This window comes from Dryobates pubescens, chromosome 19 (assembly GCF_014839835.1).
Source record: "Dryobates pubescens isolate bDryPub1 chromosome 19, bDryPub1.pri, whole genome shotgun sequence".
In the NCBI taxonomy this organism is placed as follows: domain Eukaryota; kingdom Metazoa; phylum Chordata; class Aves; order Piciformes; family Picidae; genus Dryobates; species Dryobates pubescens.
The window spans coordinates 23,125,625-23,148,110 of NC_071630.1; the positions used below are offsets into that span (position 1 = coordinate 23,125,625).

At 55.4% G+C, this 22,486-nt stretch overlaps 1 protein-coding gene across 2 annotated transcripts in view; it reads left to right on the top strand.

Annotated features, from left to right (window-relative positions):
- The first annotated feature begins 8,861 nt into the window (after positions 1 to 8,861).
- GNAO1 (G protein subunit alpha o1) overlaps positions 8,862 to 22,486 on the top strand; it is a 177,845-nt gene continuing 164,220 nt past the window's right edge. The window contains exons 1-2 of one of the 2 annotated variants that reach the window (XM_054170043.1): positions 8,862 to 9,048; positions 9,174 to 9,216. In XM_054170043.1, the coding sequence (XP_054026018.1) occupies positions 8,931 to 9,048; positions 9,174 to 9,216 (161 nt within the window). In that variant the 5' untranslated portion in view covers positions 8,862 to 8,930. The remainder of the gene's footprint in view (positions 9,049 to 9,173; positions 9,217 to 22,486) is intronic. The other variant, XM_054170042.1, reaches the window with a different exon arrangement.

Sequence of the window (22,486 nt, forward strand, 5' to 3'; positions counted from 1 at the left end):
TCAGCTAAAGCTCGTCCTCATGAACCTCACTGGTACTTACAATCAGGAATGACATGGAAATAACACTTGGCAAAGCTGATGCTTACTTTAAATATTTGAACACATGTTTCTAGTGGAAGCACAGTGTGATAATTCCACACCAGGATCCACCAAAGGGGGGTTAGGGAGAAGAGGAGCAGGAGCTGTATGCAGCTAATGGTGTAGCTGGACTTGGGGCTGGCTCCTGAGATGCACATGCAACTTTGCAGGGGTTCCTCAAGGAGATCACTCATCAGGGCAGCTCGTGGGAAGGAGAGCTGCAAGAGCTCTGCACTTTTAGACAGAAACAGGAATCTCCCAGTGCCCAGTTCTGGAGCCCCTGTTACAAGAAAGATCTGGAGGTGCTGGGAGGTGTCCAGGGAAGGGCCATGAGGATGAGCAGAGGGCTGGAGCTGCTCTGCTCTGAGGACAGACTGAGTTGGGGTTATTCAGTGTAGAGAGGAGAAGGCTCCCAGGAGACCTTCTTGTTGCCTTCCAGTATCTGAAGGGGGCTGCAAGAAAGCTGGGGAGGGACTTGTGAGGGTGTCAGGTCTGGGGGGAATGGAGCAAAACTAGAAGTGGGGAGATTGAGATTGGCTGTGAGGAAGAAGTTGTTGCCCATGAGGGTGATGAGAGCCTGGCACAGGCTGCCCAGGGAGGTGGTGGCAGCCTCCTGCCTGGAGGTGTTTGCAGCCAGGCTGGAGGTGGCTGTGAGCAACCTGCTGTGGTGTGAGGTGTCCCTGCCCATGGCAGGGGGTTGGAGCTGGCTGAGCCTTGAGGTCCCTTCCAGCCCTGGCAGTTCTGTGATTCTATGAAATTCTCTATCTAATCTCCCATCTGATGACAGAAGCTGGATGAAGTGATGCTTGTATGCAATCAGCTGCATGTCTGAGCCTGAATGCTTAATGCAGAGGGTTAAGCCTGCTCTCAGAAGGTCCAGGCTATGACTGATTTTCCTGCACAGAGGAATCAAGACCATGCCTCTAACAAGGGCTCCTGCAGCGTGGCAGCAATTGTTTCACTCCTGCCAAATCATCACCCTTGGTGCTGCAGAAATAGGAACAGGGAAGGGTGGACAGGGCCACTGTCCTCCTTAAGCCCCAGGCCAAGGTCAGCTGCCCTGTCTCATTTTTGGCACTATCTCACCCTTGCCTGAAGGACACTGTCGTACAGCTCCACTTTGGTGCCTTTGTCAAGGTTACCAGGGCACCTGCTGAATCACTCACACTATTGTGTGCTTCCTACTGCAGAAAATGGATAGAAGCACTTCTGTTCCATTTAGGTTCTCACATCACCACCAAACAAGGGATATCTGCACTACCACACAAGCAGGAGCCAGACTGGGTGAAGGGACACAAAACAGTGCAGCAGTGAACCTGTCCCCAGGAATGAAAATACCCTTGAGGGAGTCTGTTCTGCTTCCCTCTCGATGGTCAGCAGCAACATAGTTGATCACTGGCCTACAAACCTTCCTCTTTATCTGCCAGCTGTCCCTGAACTGCTAGAGAAAAGCAAACACTGACCCTGAAAATCTCCTTAGAGCTGGGAGTTGAAAGTTGCTGCAGAAAACAGGGGGAGAAGCCCACACCTTATTATGGGTTACTGACAAGTTCTTCCTCATCTTGGGAAACCATAACTGGGGTCCCTCTGCAGACTGAGGCAAGGTCCTTTCCCAGGCCACACAATCAATTTCTTTTCACAATGAGTAGTAGAAACCTTTCATTTTAGACCCCCCCCAAAATATTCCTTTGTAGTGCAGAAACTGATGTGGATCCTCAGGAAATTAAGATCCTTGGCTGCACTCAGAAGAGTGTGGCCAGCAGGATGAGGAAGGTTCCCCTTACCCTCAACTCTGCCCTAGTGAGGTCACATCTGCAGTGCTGGGTCCAGCTCTGGGCTCCCCAGTTCAAGAGAGACAGGGACCTACTGGAGAGAGTCCAGCAGAGGCTGCAAAGCTGCTGAGGGACCTGCAGCAGCTCTGTGAGGAGCAAAGGCTGAGAGCCCTGGGGCTGAGAGCCTGCAGAAGAGCAGCCCCAGAGGGGACCTGAGCAATGCTCAGCAAGAGACAAAGGGTGAGGGGTAAGAGGCTGGGGCCAGGCTCTGCTCAGTGGTGTCCAGAAACAGGACAAGGATCAATGGGCACAAACTGGAGGTTCCATGTGAGCACAAGGAGAAACTTGTTTGGTGTTGCCTTCCTCTTGAACACTTTCAGATCTCTCTGTGTTCTCCTCTCACATGAGAGATGAACACAAACCTTCCCAAAGTCAGTTCTAAGAACTCTGAAGACAAGCTGCTGGACCTCTGTGCCAAGCAAATGTGCTAACCAGGACGCTCCAGAGGCTAAACAGTTCAAGCCACACAGACCCCAGCCCCAAAACTAATTCACCTAATTCCAAGAGAGGAGCTGTCCGTGACTCCCAGACCCTGCAGTTATCATCATCCACCCACACAGGCATGAAACACCAGCAGAAGGAGGACTTTCAGCATTTCAGGTCAGGCTGTCCCACGTCTTGACTGCAGGGATCCTGCAGGTCACCCAGCAGGTCCCCAAGTCACCGAGCAGGCCATCTTCTGACCCACAGCTTATCCTTCTGTGTTGGTTTCAAACAAATACTCGTGCTTCGCTCTTGTTTTGATGCCAAAGTCCCTTACAACAAGCCCACACCTTCTCTGCCCTTCACAATGGCCCCTGCTGCTCCAAGTCAGATTCAAAGGTGCTTCCTCATTTGGTTTGCTGGTGTAGAACATGTCTGTAGGCTATGGAGTATGAGTGAAGGAAGGATACTTGCAATTTGACCTAGTATCTGTGCATTTCATTAATCCTTCCCCCCTCAACCACTTAACCTTTATGGGTGTTCTTATTGCCTCTCACTGTATTGATTTCTGTCCACTTCTCCAATTTAGTGAGATCATGCAGTATTTTAAACCTGCCTTCCCCTGCATAACTAGGTTTAGCTGGGGGGGTGGTAATTGACATCAATTTCAAGAATGAAAAATTAGGCTGAATATCCAGGGGGACAACTTCCTAATGGGGAGATGTGCTAGAATGCTTTGCTGGCTCTCCCTGGGAGTGGGGGCCATCCATTAGCATGTGCATTAGAAACACACTAAAGCAACACAAGAGTGTAGATTGGCCAGAACAAGCTTGAAGTAGGAAAGACAAGCTGCAAAGCCTTGCAGCTGGCCTGCAGTGGATCTCACCCTGCATTCGCCCCGCTCCCTCTTCATGCCACCCACCCGTTGGCTGGGGACCTGCTGAACCAGCAATACCAACTCAGTCCAGGGACAGGATCCCAAGGGATGCCCCCTCCAATCTTCTTGCAGCTTCAGCTGTGCTGGTGGGAGCATTGTATCACAGTGTCACAGTACATTAGAGGTTGGAAGGGACCTCCAGAGGTCATCCAGTCCAACCCCCTGCCAAAGCAGGGTCACCCAGGGTGGACTGCACAGGAATGGCTCCAAGTGGGGTTTGAATGTGTCCAGAGAAGGAAACTCCACAACCTCTGCCCCTGTGCTCAGCACTGGTTAGGCCACACCTTGAGTCCTGTGTCCAGGTCTGGGCTCCTCAGGGCAGGAAAGAGGTTGAGCTGCTGGAAGGTGTCCAGAGAAGGGCAACAAAACTGGGGAGGGGTCTGGAGCACAGCCCTGGGAGGAGAGGCTGAGGGAGCTGGGGTTGCTTAGCCTGCAGAAGAGGAGGCTCAGGGGAGACCTTCTTGCTCTCTGCAACTCCCTGAAGGGAGGCTGGACCCAGGTGGGGGTTGGTCTCTTCTCCCAGGCAAGCATCACCAGAACAAGAGGACACAGTCTCAAGCTGTGCCAGGGAAGGTTCAGGCTGGATGTTAGGAAGAAGTTCTTCCCAACAAGAGAGATTGGCCCTTGGGATGTGCTGCCCAGGGAGGTGGTGGAGTCCCCATCCCTGGAGGTGTTTAGGAAGAGCCTGGATGGGTGCTTGGTGCCATGGTTGAGTTGAACAGATGGTGCTGGGTGGTAGGTTGGACTGGATGAGCTCAGAGGTCTCTTCCAACCTGGTTAATTCTATTATGCTATGCTATGCTATGCTATGCTATTCTGGACAGTCTGGAGGACATATCTGCTCCATTGCACCCTGGGATAGGACAAGGAGTACTGGATATAAAATACAACACAGGAGGTTCCACCTCAACATGTGGAGGAACTTCTCCACTGTGAGGGTCACAGGGCACTGGAGCAGGCTGCCCAGGGAGGTTGTGGAGTCTCCTGTGGAGAATGTCAAGCCCTGTCTGGATGTGTTCCTGTGCAGCCTGTGCTGGATCCTCTGGTCCTGCTCTGGCAGGGGGGTTGGACTCAATGATCTCCAGAGGTCCCTTCCAACCCCTAACATCCTGTGTGTGATTCTGTCATAGTGAAGGGAGGGGAGGGGAACAGGCAAAAAAAGAGAGAACCCTATTTTCATCTGAAGTTGCTACTGCCAGCAACCACTTTTTATTAGCAGAGGAATTCTGTCAGCTCCTGAAAAATGGAAACAGCCTTTTCAGCAACAAACCCCAACATGTTTCTCTCCAAAGCCAAGTGGGCTGGAATGGATCTTGATTGTTTGGAGGGGGAGGCAGGATTTCTTTTTTCTTTTCAAGTTCTTGAAACTCGTCTGTCATGAGCAAGCAGTTTCCTCCAGAAGTGAAATTTCCCTCTAAGAACATTTCAAAGGGAGCACTTCCATCAGCTCAGCTCAATTAGCAGCAGCAGCACAAAAATGGCTCCATTTCACAGCTGCTCCCCTGAATCTGAGAACTGACAAAGCCAGAAGAAGACTTGGCCATTTCTGATTATCCCCTAGGAAAGAAGCTGGCAGATATTCCCCTAGGGATGGGGATGTACCTGGAGCAAAGGGCTGAGGGTGGCCTCTGCACTGGTCAAGCAGCAGAGAAATCATTTTCTCTGTGGCAGGAGGTGCAGGCTATACAAATCTGTCAGAGGAGTAGCCAGAGGCTGGTACAAAAGAGTGATTCTCTTAGGAAAACCCTTGGAGAGTATCCCAATAAGACTCCAAAGCTGGCAAGCTGCTGGAGAGGATGGGAAGTAAGTGCAAGCATCTCCTGAGGACGCTGCCTCTGGATTCCTTGGCTGCTTTTCCTGTACGGCACTCTTCATAATGCCCTCTGGCTAGAACCATTGAAATGAAACCTATTGATTGAAATCCTGATCCTATTGATTTCACACAAGGGATTTAGGCAGAGATGAAAGAGCAGGAACTGCTCTGTAACTGCTCCCATCCCCACTCCACACGCACCGGAAGCTGGGTTTGTCCAGCTCAGCCTCCTGAGCTTCCAGGAATAAATGAAGCCAAAACTCAACTCTCCAGCACACATTAGCTCACAAACACCTGGGAAAGACCACTGGTCCCTGAACAGGCTGCTTGTGAATTCCCTTCTGCTGTCTCTGTCAGCTTCTGCCTCACATCTCCTCTTTAAGGTCATTAACCACGTGCCATGCTCCTCTCTTCATTTCAGAGGTGTGGAGGGAAAATGGGAAGGACATGGCCTGGGAGCAAGGCGAGATGGGAAACAGCACTGGGAGGAGGTGGTGCTTGCCAGGAAGGAAAGTGCCAGGGACCTCATGCTGTTACACATCATGTTTCTATCCCTAAAGGAATGGTCCTGGATCTGGGAACTGCAGAGCTCCTGACAACAGGTCAGAAGATCCCAAAGGAGGCAATGAACAGAGAGAATCACAGAATGTTAGGGGCTGGAAGGGGACCTTGAAAGCTCATCCAGTCCAACCCCCTGCCAGAGCAGGAGCACCCAGGGCAGCTCACACAGCAACACATCCAGGCAGGTCTTGAATATCTCCACAAAGGGAGACTCCACAGCCCCCCTGGGCAGCCTGCTCCAGGGCTCTGTCACCCTCACATGGAAAAAAGTCTTCTTCCTGTTCCCATGGAGCTTCCTCTGCCTCAGCTTCCACCCCTGCCCCTTGTGCTGGCACTGGGCATCCCCCAGCAGAGCCTGGCTCCAGCCTCTGGGCACCCACCCTGCACATCCTTATCAACATGAATGAGGTCACCCCTCAGGCTCCTCCTCTGCCAGCTCAAGAGCCCTCAGCTCCCTTAGGAGCTCCACCTAAGGAAGATGTTCCTCTCCCTTCATCATTTTTGTGGCTCCGTGCTGAACCCTTTCAAGCAGTTTCCTGAGGTCCTTCTTGACCTAAGGGGTCAGAACTGGACGCGGTATTTCAGATGCGGCCTCAGCAGGGCAGAGGAGAGGGCCAGGAGAGGGCTGAGGAAACCAGGGCAGTGCTGGAGTATATTCTCCCACACCCAACACCACAAACAGCAGCCCACTGCTTTCCCTGAGTCCCTGCAAAGCAATCCTGGAGCAACCCAGAGCCAGTATTTCCTTCCCACAACACAGAGGTGTTTCTGCCAAGCTTCCTGTAAGCATCTTCCGTTGGGCAGGGAGGTGGAGCAGGCTTTGGCGTCAAAATCAGCTGCCTAGATGTTCACATCCACTTCCAACCAACCAAACCTCCCTTTGCAGGCTTCCCTTGCACTGAAGTGGCGGTGGCTGTCCTTCCTAGATGCCAGGTCCTTGATTTTGTCCATTTTAGTGGGATGTGCTTAGTTTCCTGCTCTCAACACTTCATTCTTTCCTCTCAGCTCCTCTTAGAGCCAGCCTGTCACATATCAATGACCTGGGCGGCAGTTGAATACATTGTGACTTGCCTGGGCCAGCACAAAAGCATTTCACATAAAGTCTTATTTATTTTCTTCCCCTCATTGACATTTGTTTTCTTCCCTGTTTCCAACCTTGGGAAATGGCAAAACCTGCCAGGAAAATTGCAGGGTTTTAACTCGCTAGAATTCCTAAATGTAATTGTTGGATGTCATGGAATGGTTATGACAAGAAGGGAGGTCATCGGGGAGAGGAGATCTGTGATTGCACCTCAACACCCACAGAGCAAACCCCTTAATTACAGTGATGGAAAGCAGCATCCAGAACGGGGCTGAAGCACGCCGCCTTTGCATCAGCCACGGGAATGATTCGCATCACAAGTGCTGACCAAAGCGGTTTAACCGTGGGGAGCTCCAGGAGGACTCCTCACAGCTTACACTGTGGGGTGGCTGAATGGGCACAGGAGCCGGGGAGGACCCACACAGCATGTGGGAAGCCAGAGCCTCCATGCTGTGTGGGGCTGGGGTGCAGTGCATGGGTGCAGGAGTTGTGTGGGGCTGGGGCACAGTGCATGGGTGCAGGAGCTGTGCGGGGCTGGGGTGCAGTGCATGGGTGCAGGAGCTGTGCGGGGCTGGGGTGCAGTGCATGGGTGCAGGAGCTGTGTGGGGCTGGGGCACAGTGCATGGGTGCAGGAGCTGTGTGGGGCTGGGGCACAGTGCATGGGTGCAGGAGCTGTGCGGGGCTGGGGTGCAGTGCATGGGTGCAGGAGCTGTGCGGGGCTGGGGCACAGTGCATGGGTGCAGGAGCTGTGCGGGGCTGGGGTGCAGTGCATGGGTGCAGGAGTTGTGTGGGGCTGGGGCACAGTGCATGGGTGCAGGAGCTGTGTGGGGCTGGGGTGCAGTGCATGGGTGCAGGAGCTGTGCGGGGCTGGGGCACAGTGCATGGGTGCAGGAGCTGTGTGGGGCTGGGGTGCAGTGCATGGGTGCAGGAGTTGTGTGGGGCTGGGGCACAGTGCATGGGTGCAGGAGCTGTGCAGGGCTGGGGCACAGTGCATGGGTGCAGGAGCTGGGGTGCAGTGCATGGGTGCAGGAGCTGGAGCGCAGTGCATGGGTGCAGGAGCTGTGTGGGACTGCTCAGGTTACGGGGCTGGCAGACAGCAACCCCGGCCTTTGGGGCGCCCAACTCCCCGGTAAACCCGCCGCTGCCACCCAGCTCTCGCCGCCCTCCCGCTCCCCCAAACGCTGCGGTGCTGGGCCCAGCCAGGGCAGACCCTAGCACCGAGTGAGCAGGAACGGGGTGGCAGGGGCCCGAGTTACGATCTCTCCCGCCCGGGTGACAGCAGCGGCCCCGGGCCTCCCCGTGACCCGGGCGGAGGAGAACGCACAGCGGGGCCACGACCCTTCTCCGTGTCGGCCTGCGGGGCGAGCGTGCAGCGGCAGCCTAAACCCAAGAGAGCCGCCGAGGGGCCCCGTGCGGGACCCCGCTCCGGTGGCGCTGGCGCTCCGCGGTCCGCTCGGCCGCGGGGACCCGGCGGCGGCGGGAGCGGGGACGGCGCCGAGGCGGGGACGGCGCCGGCGAGGCCGCGAGCATGCGCGAGCCGCGCGCGTCACGGGAGCGGGCGAGGCCGGCGGGAACGCGGAGCCCCGGCGCGCCCCCGGCTTCCCTTTCGCCGCTCCCGCGCCTCCACTCGGCTCCGCCGAGCGCTACCAGCGCGCCCCGCCGCCGCCGCCGCCACCGCCCGTTCGAGACCCGCCCGGGAGGGGAGAACGCGACAGCCGGGAGCACGGGAGAGAAGGAAGGACCCTCCCCCCGGCGCGATCTCTCTTCCTCCTCCTCCTCCCCCGCCTCCGCCTCCGCCTCCCGGCCGGGAACAGCTCGCCGTGCCCGCAGCAGCCCCGCTGGATGCACTGAGCGCTCGGGCGCGGGGAGAGGGGCAGGAGGGAGCCGGGAGCCCCGCCGCGGAGCCGCTGCGCTGCCCGGAGGCTCACGGCCATTTGCTTCAAGGCTTTTTATTCTTTCCCTTTCCCCCCCTCCCCTCCCCTCCCCGCCCGGCCGCCGGTGGCTGGCTTTGCCCCTGCCTCCTCCTCACAGCCCGCAGGAGCCAGCCCAGGCGGCGGCGGCGGCGGGGGGCTGCAATTTTTTTTTCTTCCCCTTGTCCCCCACCCCTTTCCCCTCCCCCCTCCCCCCCTTTTTTTTTTTTTATCTTTTTTTTTTCTTTTTTCCTTTTTTCTTTTTTAAATTTTTAATTACATTTTTGTCGCCGCGATGGGATGTACCCTGAGCGCCGAGGAAAGAGCCGCCTTGGAGCGGAGCAAGGCCATCGAGAAGAACCTTAAGGAGGACGGGATCAGCGCTGCTAAAGATGTGAAACTCCTCCTGCTCGGTAAGAAGCGGCTGGCCGGCCGGTCACCCCCGGCCACACGCACCCCGCTGCCCCCCGTCCCCGTCACCCGCCTCCTCCCGCGGCGCTTAGCCTCCCCTCATCCCTTTGCTTTTTCGGTTCCACAGGGGCCGGAGAGTCTGGGAAAAGCACCATCGTGAAGCAGATGAAGTAAGTCCCGCGTGGGTTGCGGGGAAATAGGCGAGCGGACGGCTTTAATCTGGGGGGTGGGTGAGCGGGGCGGGGGCTCTCGCTTGAGGTGAGGGAGGGCCGCAGGCGCCATGTTTACCTGAGGGGACCGTGAGGGGCGGAAGGGAAGCGGCCGGGGGTGAGGCCCCGCTGCCGCCCTTGCCGCTGCTGTTCAGGGCCGGTGTGGTGCTGAAGTGTCGCCCGCCGGCCTCGCCCCGCGGTAGGGAGGAGAGGAGCGGGGGAAAGTCCCACCTTCCCCCACCCCCCTGCGCCCTCCCTGCCGCGGGGCGAGGCCGCGCAGATGTCCCCATGAAGCGGCCCGCTGTCAGTTAAGCTTAATGTCGGGGTGTTATCTGCCGGCTCTGCGGATTTAACCCCAGGCTCCCTACCACCCAAAGCCCCTTTTATTGAGATTTTAGCCTCTCTTTTTAATTAATGAAAAGCGAGCTTGGCCGCTTACCGCCGATCACATCCAAACCCTTCCTGCCCCGGGGGAGTCAGGGGGGCAGGGAGGGAGGGAGGCGGGGGGGGGAGGGGGGGCATGGTCTAAACCGTGCCCGAGGTAGCTTCCAGAGCCCCGGAGCTGCCCCTCGCTGGGGCTCCCCTCCACGACACCTTCTCCTCGGTGCTTAATTAAACGTCGCTGAGCAATAATAAAAAAAATCCCAAAAAAGCCCCGCCGCATGGTCCCTTCCTGAAGTAATTGCATCCCATAGGGAAAGCAGGTGCAGGGGAAGGCTAATGAAGGAGTGGCGCGCTTGTGCTTTTTTTATCCCCCCCCCCTCTTTCGTATTTAATTAAAACACAGTGAAGTACCCCAGCCTCCCCACCATGACGGGCTGTTGCAGGCGGGCGCCATCACGGCACAAGCCCCGGGCGCTGCTTCGGGGTCTGGGTTTCCCTTGGGGGGCGAGGCACGGAGGAGCCGCGGCTGCTTTGCGAAGCCTGTGGCTGCAGAGGGATCCGTGGCTTGGGAGGAGCCCCCCCCTTCGGGGACCGGCGTTGCTTAGCGAGGCGGCAGAGCTGGGCGTGGATGGGCTGTAGGGAGTACCGGGGGGGAGTGCAGGCTGCTCTCCTCAGTCCCGGCAGCGGGTGCCTTTGCGGCGGGCCGGGCTATCAGCCGGCCGCCGCGGGGCACCGGGGTTGTGCCGGGCCGGCGAGCCAGCGGGCGGGCAGGTCCCGGTGCGGCTGCGGCTTTCAGGCGGTTCGCGTGGTGGACAGCGCCCAGCGGGGACTCGAACCGCTGGTGGAGTCGCTGCTTCGGCACCGCTCGGCTCCTCCCGGCGGCGGCCGAGCGCAGGGCTCGGCTGCCTTCGGAGAGCGCTCGGAGGCGGTCGGGGAGAAGCAGAAGGGGGCTCGGAAATAGCCGAAGGGCCTCGTTGTCCGCTCGGCGATCTGTTGCCCTGCACTCCCACAGCATCCCCGGCTGTACGTGAGTGTGAGTGTGCGTGTAGGTGTGAGTGTGAGTGTGCTTGCGAGTGTGCGTGCGCCACGGGGGCAGATCCGGGCCTTCAGCCCAGCTTCTCTCCAGCCAGACTGGCTTAGCGGGTGACCCGGATCTTTCTGTATCCACTCGGTGGCCGCGGTGTGCAGCCCCGGGGTGGACTAAACCGTCATCCTCGCCTCAGGCAATGCTTTTCCCAAGGCACTGCGGGGCTGGGAGGTCTTGTTATGAGGAGGCTCGCCTCCAGCACACAGTGGTCTCCACAGCTTTTCCCACCGACATTTGTGTACCCTACTTCTGTAAGGGCTCTGAGCTTCCCCTTTCATGGTTTGAAAGGGAGCTTCCCACCCCACCAGCTTGATTTGGTGTTGGTGTTGGTTTGGTTTTCATATGTTTGTGTGCAAAAGGTGGATCAGGGGAGATGTTACTGCAGATGAACACCAATAAATTATTTAATCTCTAGGAACTGCTTCTGCAGAAGCCTGCTGGAATGGCGGGTGACAAGGCTTGGTGGAAGGGAGAAGCTGTAGGTACCACAATAGCAGTGCAGCAGCACATACATACACAGCCTGTAGGCAGGAGGGCTGGTGGTGACCCTGCCGGCTTGCACAGTTCCTGGTTTGCCAACGAGCAAAAGCAAATTACATCAAGACAATAACCTGTTTGCTGGACTAGAGCAGTAGAGAGGACTGAAATACACTCTGGTATAGATATGGATATAGATCATGCCCATTAAACTGTCTTAAAATAAGGAAAGGGGCTTGCAGCTTTGTACCTGAGAAGGCTGCGGTGGTGGGGGGGTCGGGAGCTGGGAGGCGTCCCTCAGCGAGGAAACTCCGGCGAAGTGCGGGGAGGCTGGGGTGGGGACAGCGGTGTTGCCATGAGCGCGGCCGCAGGCAGCTGGAGAGCGCCGCGCAGCCGCCGGGGAGAGCGCCGTGCGGGGCAGAGCGCCGTGCGGGGCACAGCGCCGTGCGGGGCAGAGCGCCGTGCGGGGCAGAGCGCCGTGCGGGGCAGAGCGCCGTGCGGGGCAGAGCGCCGCGCAGCCGCCGGGGAGAGCGCCGTGCGGGGCAGAGCGCCGTGCGGGGCAGAGCGCCGTGCGGGGCAGAGCTCGGGGAAATGAACGTTGCTGAAAATTAATTTCGCTGTAATGCAGGCATTAGCATTTCACCTGGTCAGGCTCCATTAGACAGGCTTGCTGAGAACTTAATGAATTCTTAATAAAGATTAAATCGTGTGCTCATTAGATTTTGATGAAAGAGACTGCTATTTTATTTTTTTTTAATACTGTGTTATTGGTGTGCTTCTAGATAATAAATCTCATCCTCAGGAATGGCTAAAGCAGCTTCCCACTTGGAGAGTGCCTTGAAAAGCGGCACAGGAATCCGCAGACAGATGAGAAAATGCTAAGACAAAGGAGCAGAGAGCAGACATTGTTGCAGAGGACTAAGAAGAGGTTACGAGCTGTCCAGATAATCCCTGAAAGGTTGGGTGGCAGGAGAAGTGACAGGCAGAGCTGCAGTAGTGTGAAGGTGTCGCCAGGATGGGGATTAGGAGTGGTAACATTCATTAAAGATGGCTCACTGCAATATCTGGAGGTACCTTTCAGCTGGAGAAGCGGGTGTCAGCCAGCAAAGGAAGGGCTGCTGGGGAATGGCAGAGAAGTGGAACTGGAGGCTGGTGTGTGCACCTTGAGCGGTGGCAGCACAGGCTAGGAATGGCCCTTTCCTTACTGCCCAAGGTTGTTTTGTCACCTTCAACACCCATCCTGCCCCTTAGGTTGCTTGTTACTTTCTCAGCACCGGTCCTGCTCGCCAGCCACTTTCACCTGTGCCTCAGAACACCAGGGCAGGGAGCGGCCCCGAAAGGCACAGCCATGCCATGTGAGCCAGTGTGCCAGAATCAGGCTGTCACCAGGCTCTGCTTTCACTCAGTTTAAATTACAAACCAGCTTTAACCAAGCAAGTCTGGGGCCTCCATGCCAGAGGGGCAGAGTAACCAGGCGAGAGAAATCCGTCTCCCACTCCCACCAGCCCATCTCAGCAAAGGCACTTCTCTGGACACCTTCCAGCAAGCCAGCATCTAGGACTGCAGTGGATGTCGACACATTTTAGACCTTATATCCTGAAGTAAAAGTTGAGCCTGTGCAGCACTTGGAATGTGTGCTTGTTTTTTCCTTTCTGGAATGCTTGGGTCATAGCATGGGCTCGAGGCTGCTCTTACTCACAGGATGTTGTTGTGGGGACTTAAAACTCTAGTGAATGTGTTTGTTCATCAGGAACCTCAGCCTAGGAGGAAACCAAGAATCTCTCTTGTCTGTTCCTGCTCAGCAGAATCCTCAAATGAGTGCAATCCTCCAGTGGTGAGCAGGGAAGGCTGGGCTGGGGACACTGCCCACTGCCATCAGCAGGAAGCTGCCGGGGGATTCAGTGTTTAATCGTGCTGACACAGAGAGGCTGACTTAGCTGGCCTGCCTTCAAAAGCACGCTCCTGCTACCTTCAGCAGCAGCCCTTCTGGCTTCAGCCTCCCCAAACAAGGGGTTAGTGATGGCTGTGGAATTCAGGAGGAGAGACAACGCTGCCTGCTCACAGGGAAAAATCTTGGGTTTGGATTTTGCCTCTATGCCATCCAGCAGCAGCTTTAATCCCCTGATGAGCTAGGAGCAGAGAGCTGGACCTGGCTCCCTTTTCCCTAGATGCCAGAGCTTCCAGCTCTGCCTGTTCTCCAAACCAGTCGATTCTCAGTGCTGGCAGTGCCTCAGCTGATGGGCTTCTCTGCTGTGCTTTGCACGTCACGGGTGACAAGGACAGGAGTACCCCATCCAGAGGGAATAGCACTAGCCTACAAGTTCATCTTTAAATATCTGCTGTCTTCTCCCCAGCAGCCCTCAGTCCCCATAGCCGTCTGATCCACTGCTTTGACCTTTTCCCTAAAGGCCCTCAGAAGAGCCCCAGGCTCTCCTTGCTGGCTGTAACTGAATTGCTTGTAATGTAATGAACTGCTGCCGAGTGAGAAGCGGTCCCCGCCCACTGGCTTTGCAGCCCATCTCAGCAATTCCCTGGTAAATGCCATTGAAACGAGATGATGTGCTGTGAACACCCACTCCAGTGCTCTTTGCTGCACGTCTGTGCCTCGGTGCCGTTGTGATTTCACACTTGCAGCCCCTTCCCCCGGGGATACCTCCCCCCACGGGGGCTTTCAGCGTGGGGCTGCCTTGCCTCTGCGGCATGTTCCCAGGGAGAGGGCTGCAAACTGTCTGCGTGCCTGTCCCGCGCCTCGGTGCAGCTCCTCCGGCTGTGGAGCCCCACACAGACCCACTGCCTCGCTCCTCTCTGGGATTTGTTTGAGCATGGTGTGAGCTGGCAGCCCAGAGGCATGAACCTCACTAGAGCATCAGGTCAGGCAGAGCCACCCTTCTGTCCTCTTTTCCAGAATTTCCCTGACTGAGGTCCCAAAGTAGGGCAGCGACAGGCTGCACCTGGGCAGTGTGTGAAGTGGGTTCCAGTAAGCAGAGGAGAGACCTGAAGCCTTTCTGATGCAGGTGTGTTGCTCTCCCCAGCCCTGCTCCAGTGCCCTGTGCCCTGTCCTGGCACACTGCTGCTCTTCAGAGCCTGGCAGAGGCAGCTCTAGTGGGGCTGCTTTCACCTGCACCCCACCCCTCATGGCACGCTGCCTGCCCCGGCAGTGCCGGGCTGTGGGGATGGCAGCCCCTCGCTGCATTGCCAGCCTTGAGCAAGGCAGAGTCTGCTGCCAGAGCATCCCAGTGGCAGCTGCTTTTTCCCCTGCCTCCTTCCCAGCTGCTTTCTTGCATCCTTGGATGCCGTGTTCTGTGCCCTGCAGTGGCACAGCCCAGGGAGATTGCCTCTGAACCAGGCATGAATGAGAGCTGGGAACAGAGGCAAGTGAGGCTGTTCATTTTGACTTGTGGTTACAAAGGGCAATCATGTTTTCAGCACTTATTCCCTTCCTCCTTGACTATTAATTGTAAGCCAAAACAGTAACAACCCTGGTTCATTCTTTTATACTTCAGGTTCTTGTTACTATACTGAGGGAGCTCTCAGAGGAAGGCAGCAACAATATTAGCAGGCAAGCTGGGATACGTTTGGGGTTTGAGGCTTCTCTTCCCCCCCCCCCCTTTTTCCTTGACAGTTCTTAATTTGTTTCTTGTTTCAGGGACTCATAAAAGTAAAAATATCTTGCAGTGACAACACTGAACTGCCTAGCTTCTTCTCTTTCAACCTAGTTTGAAAATCTTAAAAGAAATTTGCCTGTCACATTCTGACATGACACATCTAGTGCTGTTGGAAATGTTTGAGTAATCTAATGAGATCAAAGCAGTTCTTCTAATGAGCGCTGAAGAAAGAGACAAATCAGCAGCACCAGTGTAACCGAGGCTCTGGTTTGGTTTATGGCTTGGCTAACCCAGCAGCTGTAAGAGACATTAGCTTGAGTCATGACGTGAAAAAAAGGTGGTGGTTTTCCTCTTCAGTCTGCCCTTTCCCATCTGTCTGGGATACCTGATGTGAATTCTCCAGTGTGCTTACCCTGGGGAGCAGAGGGAAGATCATACAAATCAGCCCTCCAGGATTTGGAGGAGGCTACAGGAGAGCTAGAGAGGAGGTTTGTACAAAGGCATGGAGTGATAGGACAAGGGGGAATAGCTTCAAAGTGGGAGAAGCTGGATTTAGATTAGCCTTCAGGAAGAAATTCTTCCCCATGAGGGTGGTGAGACACTGGAACAGATTGCCCAGGGAAGTTGTGGAAGCTCCAAGCCTGGCAGTGTTCAAAACCAGGTTGGATGGGGCTTTGAGCAACCTGGTCTAGTAGGAGGTGTCTTGCTCTTGGCAGCAGAGTTGGAACTGGATGTTCCTTAAGGTCCCTTCCAACCCAAACCATTCTGTGATACTATGAAAATGGGGGAGAGATGAAAGGAGGCAGAGCATGGAGGTGGAGGCACTTTGTTGGCTCTTCTGCTTGGTCTGGTCAAGAGAAAGAGTGACATGAAGAAGGAATTGTTTGCTGCTGGCCAAGGTGGGAACAGGTCAGCAATGTCTCACAGACTCAGGATTGGCACTGCAGCATTACCTCCCCCTGTGAGGATCCATCTGCCCTGCTCTCTCCTGGGTGTCCAGGATGCCAAATCAGAAGCTACTGCTGAAGCCAGAAGGCCTGGTGCCAGTGCAGGGTCTAAGAGCTTGGCATTGCAGCCTTGGGAGCCCATTCCCAGCCTGCTGGGGTGAGTACCACCTGCTGAAGGTAAAAAGCTTTTCGTAGGAGCCAGCAGCAGTTCACAGAGCAGAGAAGCATTTATCCGCTGCAGTCCATGGTGAAACTCTGAAGTGCAGAAGGTAGGTTTTGGTCCTTCATGAGAGTGTGAAGAGAAGCTCTGGCATGGAGAATTGGCAAAACATTCTCCAGTTCAGCTGGCCCAGGTGTTTGAGAGTCTTCCCTCTCTCCCTGCTGCAGTTGTCAACCTCTGGAGATGTGCAGTTTTCTGCAGAGCCTGAAATTGCTCCTGTGGGGCCTGGACTTGCAGGATAGAACAGAATTAACCAGGTTGGAAGAGACCTTTGAGCTCATCCAGTCCAACCTCTCACCCAGCACCATCTGATCAACTCAACCATGGCACCAAGCACCCATCCAGGCTCTTCCTAAACACCTCCAGGGATGGGGACTCCACCACCTCCCTGGGCAGCACATCCCAAGGGCCAATCTCTCTTGCTGGGAAGAACTTCTTCCTGACATCCAGCCTGAACCTCCCCTGGCACAGCTTGAGACTGTGTCCTCTTGTTCTGCTGCTGGGTGCCTGGGAGAAGAGACCAACCCCCACCTGGCTACAGCCTCCCTTCAGGGAGTTGGAGAGAGCAAGAAGGTCTCCCCTGAGCCTCCTCTTCTGCAGGCTAAGCAACCCCAGCTCCCTCAGCCTCTCCTCCCAGGGCTGTGCTCCAGACCCCTCCCCAGCTTTGTTGCCCTTCTCTGGACACCTTCAAGTCTCTCAATGTCCTTCTGAAACTGAGGGGCCCAAAGCTGGACACAGGACTCCAGGTGTGGCCTGAGCAGTGCTGAGGATGACTGGGTGTGCTCTGGGTGTGCTCTCTTTTCAGGGCTTCCTTGCTTAGTTCTGTCTTTTGGTTTTGAAAGAAAACTTCCACTTCTCCCTTCAGAGAAAAGTTAAAGAATAAATGTCCTTACCCCAGCCTAAGTGCTCTGGAACTGGGGGCAAAATCAAACCCAGCCTAAAGGAAGACAAGGAAAACAAACTGCCTTGATTGCTTAGTTGCTTTTTGAAGCTTTTGCTTGGCATTAGCAAGGTTGGACCCAGCCACATCCTGTATTTCGAATCGATGGGAATGCCACTGAGCCCAAATCCTCTCTTGGACCTGGGTGGCATTTGCTGGAGATTGTGTCAGTCCCATTTTGAAGAGAGCTGCTGAATCTCAGCTGTTTGTGTGGGGTACTGGAAATGGTTAAGTTTCATTCACAGCAACAAACCCAGGGAACAACAAAGGTCTGGAAAGCACGTTTTAAAAAGCTTTGGCACACGAAACCTTGCCCCAGAAAGTCTTTTGGGTCTGTTCTTGGAGGGAAATGCTGATGGGTTTTGCCTCAACTTTTCTAATGCTGAAGAAATGCTCTGCCTGATGTACAAATCCCCCCAGTTGTTAATTGGATTGTTTTCATTTCATTCATGCAAGTGGCAGATGTGGGGAGGTTGGGGGATTACAGTCCTGATTATGAGAGCACAGAATCCCAGCAGGGGGGGAGCTGGAAGGGACCCCTGGGGATCAGCCAGGCCAACCCCCTGCTAGAGCAGGGCACCCACAGCAGCTTGCCCAGGAGCACAGGGGCCAGGGGGGTTTGGCATCTCCACAACCTCTCTGGGCAGCCTGCTCCAGGCCTCCAGCAGCCTCACACCAAACAAGTTTCTCCTCATCTTCAGAGGGAACCTGCTGGCTTCCAGTTTGTGCCCATTGCCCCTTGTCCTGTCCCTGGGCACCACTGACAAGAGCCTGGCCCCAGCCTCTCGCCCCTCACCCTTCAGCTCTTGCTGAGCATTGCTCAGCTGCCCTCTGGGGCTGCTCTTCTCCAGGCTCATCAGCCCCAAGGCTCTCAGCCTTTGCTCCTCACAGAGCTGCTCCAGGCCCCTCAGCAGCTTTGTAGTTGGACTCTCTCCAACAGTTCCCTCTCTCTTTTGAACTCGGGAGCCCAGAACTGGACCCCAGTACTCCAGGTGTGTCCTTGCTAGGAAGAGGAGATACTTGGTAGGATTCTGCCTGGCATCAGAAAACCCAAAAGGCTGAAGAATTGCAGCACAAAGCAGAGGAACTGAAGGTTTCCTGGTGCAGGACAGAAAGGAGGAAAACCCAATCCTTTAATCCAAAGCTCAAATCTTTGTCTCCTCATTGTGATAATGGAATAAAACTCTGGCTGGAGGCATTTCTTAGCTCACCACCACAAGCACCCTCCCCAGCTCCCAGGCTAATGGAGGAAGAGCTCCTCTCTCAGAAGGGAGCCCAGAAGCTGTGCACTGAGCCGACATCCCTCACTCCTGTTCTGGCAATGGCTTATCAAGGATGCTTTTGACATTGCCAGAGAAGGATTGGCAGAGCTGGAGTGGCTTGAGTTGTCTCTGTTCCTGGGCATGGCCTGCTCTGCTTGCTCACCAAGATTTATATTGGTGCCTCAGCACATCTTTCATCCAAGAATAAAACCTGCAAGCTGAAAACAGAGCAGGCCAGCCCAAGAAAGAGTCAAGGTGTGGGTGACACAAAATCCTCCCATGACTTAACAGTCTTAGGCAGTGGCTGTTAATAACCCTCCTCCCTGGTCAGGCCATCCTGTGGCATTGTGTCCTCAGGAGCCAGGGACAGCTTCTCCTCGACTCTCAGGTGCTGGCCAGCTCAGCCAAGCTTCCAGCAGGAACGGGCTGGGTACTGTGGCAGGAGCTGCTTCTGGGGAAAGGTTGGAGATGCTGATCCCACTGAGCGTGCTGAGGGCTGTGAGACAGCCTTAAGGGATTGGTGGTGGTGGTCAGGGAAAACTGGGAGCAGGTTTCATAGAACCACAGAATGGTTTAGCTTGGAAGGGGCCTCAGAGATCATCTGCTGCAACCTCCCTGCCGTGGGCAGGGCTGCCTCACCATTAGACTCAGCTGCTGAAGGCTTCATCCAGCCTGGCCCTGAGCACCCTCAGCGAGGAGGCATCCACAGCCTCCCTGGGCAGCCTATTCAGAGTCCCACTGCCCTTGTACTGAAGAACTTCCTAAGATCCAGTCTGAACCTCCTCTCCCTCAGCAGAAGCTGGATCCAGTCTGATCCACAGGATTCATGAACTCATGATTCTGTGACGTGCTGGTAGGAGGCCCAAGGTTTACTGACTGAGGAAAGGATTCTCCTCTCTTTGGCATGTGGTAGGCTGCTCTGTGCAGCATTGCAGGGGTACATTTTCTGCACCAAGGGGACAGGAGGAGTGCCTCCAGGAGCTCCTTCAGTGAGTGGAGAGGAGCCAAGCCAGCCTGTAGAGGCCAAGAAGAACAGCCAGCTCCAGAAACATCGTGTTCAGAGAATCCATCACCCCAGTGGGAGCACCAGGGAGGCTGGGAGTGGCCATTGGGTCTGCAGCATCACCCCCAGCACTTAAACCAGGCTAAAAGGCAGAGCAGTGACTCAACATGCTTTGGGGCTCTCCAACAACTTCAGGCTGGTGTTAAAAGCTCTTGCCTGCAAGAGCATCATCAACAGCAACTTGTCCACACCGTAACAGCCTGGTAGAAGACTTTGGAGCATTTTTCCATTAGCTGGGAATTGTTTGTAGGAGAAGATGAGATAAGAAACCAGGGAACACATCACTTAAATGATAAAAATGTCTGCTACCTCCTCAGAGAATGTGGTGACTTATCCTCTCCCTCTTCCAGCTGCTTGGAGCTGGAAGCTCCAGTTTTACAAGCATTAGGCAGAAGTGCATAGGAAAGGCTGAGCACACGGAATGGATGTTAGGCAGAATCATCTAGATGACAAAGGCAAGGTTTGCTTGCTCGATTCCTGGAGCTGTGTGGTATGCAGGAGCTTGCAGTGATGTGGGGATGTCTCCTCACTCTCAGTGCAGTTGCTCCTTATTCATTACAGCCCTGCTCTTCCCCGCCTCGGGAGCGTGGGCCTTGCTCCAACCCAGCCCCTGCCTGTGCAGCAAAGGTGGTGGAGCAGCTTCATTTTGATGGCTCTTCAGGAAACAGAACCAGCTCTGTATTTCTGGAGGAATTTTACAGTCAAAGAATTGTTTGGGTTGGAAAAGATCCTTAAGGTCATCCACCCATCCACCCAAGCCCACCATGGCCATCAAACCCTGCCCCCAGGTGCCCTGGCCACAGGTTCCTTGGACCCCTCCAGGCATGGGGACTCCACCACCTCCCTGGGCAGCCTCTGCCAATCCCTGACCACTCTTGCAGCAAATCCAACCTAACCCTCCCCTGGCACAATTTGAGGCCAGTTCCTCTCCTTCTGTCACCTGATACTGGGGAAATGGTGCAGGCCAGCCCTGGGTCGCTCCAAAATCCATTTTCAAGCCAATTCCAGGGCACCATGATGTGATTTGCATGCCCTAATTTGAGGTCACAACTGCTGAGCCTACATGAAGCCATCATCCTGTCTCATGTCCTTCTGCAGCTGGCATGGCAGGGCATGTGCTCCTCTCCAGCATGGAGATTTCTGCCCCTGTGCTCAGCACTGCTCAGGCCACACCTGGAGTCCTGTGTCCAGCTCTGGGCTCCTCAGGGCAGGAAAGAGGTTGAGCTGCTGGAAGGTGTCCAGAGAAGGGCAACAAAGCTGGGGAGGGGTCTGGAGCACAGCCCTGGGAGGAGAGGCTGAGGGAGCTGGGGTTGCTTAGCCTGCAGAAGAGGAGGCTCAGGGGAGACCTTCTTGCTCTCTCCAGCTCCCTGCAGGGAGGCTGTAGCCAGGTGGGGGTTGGTCTCTTCTCCCAGGCACCCAGCAGCAGAACAAGAGGACACAGTCTCAAGCTGTGCCAGGGGAGGTTCAGGCTGTTCTTCCCAGCAAGAGAGATTGGCCATGGGGATGTGCTGCCCAGGGAGGTGGTGGAGTCACCTGGAAATGTTCAAGGCCAGGTGGGATGGGGCCTTCAGCAGCCTGCTCTAGAAGGAGATGCCCTGCTCATGGAACTGGATGATCTTTAAGATCCCTTCCAACTCAAACCATTCTGTGCTCTGTAAGCAGGGCAAAAGGGTATCACAGCAGGGCAGTTACAGCTTGCTGCAGCTGAACCACCTCTTTCTACTGGCCAAGCAGAGCTCTTTCACCGTGGCCCTCGTGAGAATGAGACGTTGGTCACTTGTTGGCAGCTTGAGGAGGTGCAGTGATGCCCATGGGGGAGATGCTCCTTTCCCAGTTGCCTCCAGATGTGCTGCATACCCTCACCAGAGACACTGCAGGGCCTCTGTCTGCCCAGCACCACAAATCCCTGGGGTGAAGGAGGATTGCCATGAGGGGTGCCCACACCTCAGCACATCATCACGCCCTTCATTAGTCACTGCTCACCCTTCCCTGATTCATTATTTAGCCAAATTGGACACAGTTTTCTGCATGGATGAGAAGATGCTTACTTAACAAGGCAGAAAGCTCCTAGTGGCATGCCCTTGTTTTCCTCACTTGAGCTGTACAACAAATTGATATCCTCCATGATTTGCAGCTCAGCTCAAAGCTCACAGGGCTGCCTCAGCTCGGTGCTTCCAAGGTGGCTGCTGCCAGGCCGACTTCTTCCACAGGAAACCTGATGCTGCTCAGTGTGTGCCTTTAAGGTGTTTAAGTTGAGTAGCAGATACATGAGCTGATGATCCTTGGCTTGTTATCTGTGTCTCTGTGAGGGCTGAGCCCTTGTGAAACACCAGGAAGGAGAAACAGGAGGTTGCTTTGCCAAATCCTAGTCAAGGGTTGGCATTTCTCCAGCGTTGATGGCATCAGTGGGTATCAGAGAACCACACAACTCTCAGGGCTGGAAGGGACCCCAAGGCTCAGCCAGCTCCAGCCCCCTGCCATGGGCAGGGACACCTCACACCACAGCAGGTTGCTCACAGCCACCTCCAGCCTGGCTGCAAACACCTCCAGGCAGGAGGCTTCCACCCCCTCCCTGGGCAGCCTGTGCCAGGCTCTCACCACCCTCATGGGCAACAACTTCTTCCTCACATCCAATCTGAATCTCCCCATTTCTGGGTTTGCTCCATCCCCCCCAGTCCTATCCCTCCCTGACACCCTCCAAAGTCCCTCCCCAGCTTTCTTGGATCCCCCTTCAGGTCCTGCAAGGCCCCAAGAAGGTCTCCTCAAAGCCTTCTCTTCTCCAGACTGAACAGCCCCAAGTCTCTCATGGATACTGGAAAGAAATTCTTTGCAGTGAGGCAGGGGAGCTGTTAGGACACATTGCCCAGGGTGCTTCCAGGGGGGAACACCTCCCTGGAGGTGTTCAAGACCAGGCTGGTCTGGTGGAAGGGGTCCCTCCCCATGGTGGGGGGATTTGAAGCAGAGGATCATTAATCACAGAATGTTAGGTGGTTGGAAGGGACCTCAAAAGCTCATCCAGTCCAACCCCCCTGCCAGGGCAGGATCACCTACAGCAGGTCACACAGGAACACATCCAGGTGGGGCTTGAATGTCTCCAGAGAGGGAGACTCCACAACCTCCCTGGGCAGCCTGCTCCAGGGCTCCAGCACCCTCCCAGTGACAATTTTTGTTCCCTTATGTTCACATGGAACCTTCTGTGCTCCAGCTTGCACCCCGTGGCCCTGGTCCTACCACTGCCCCCCCCTG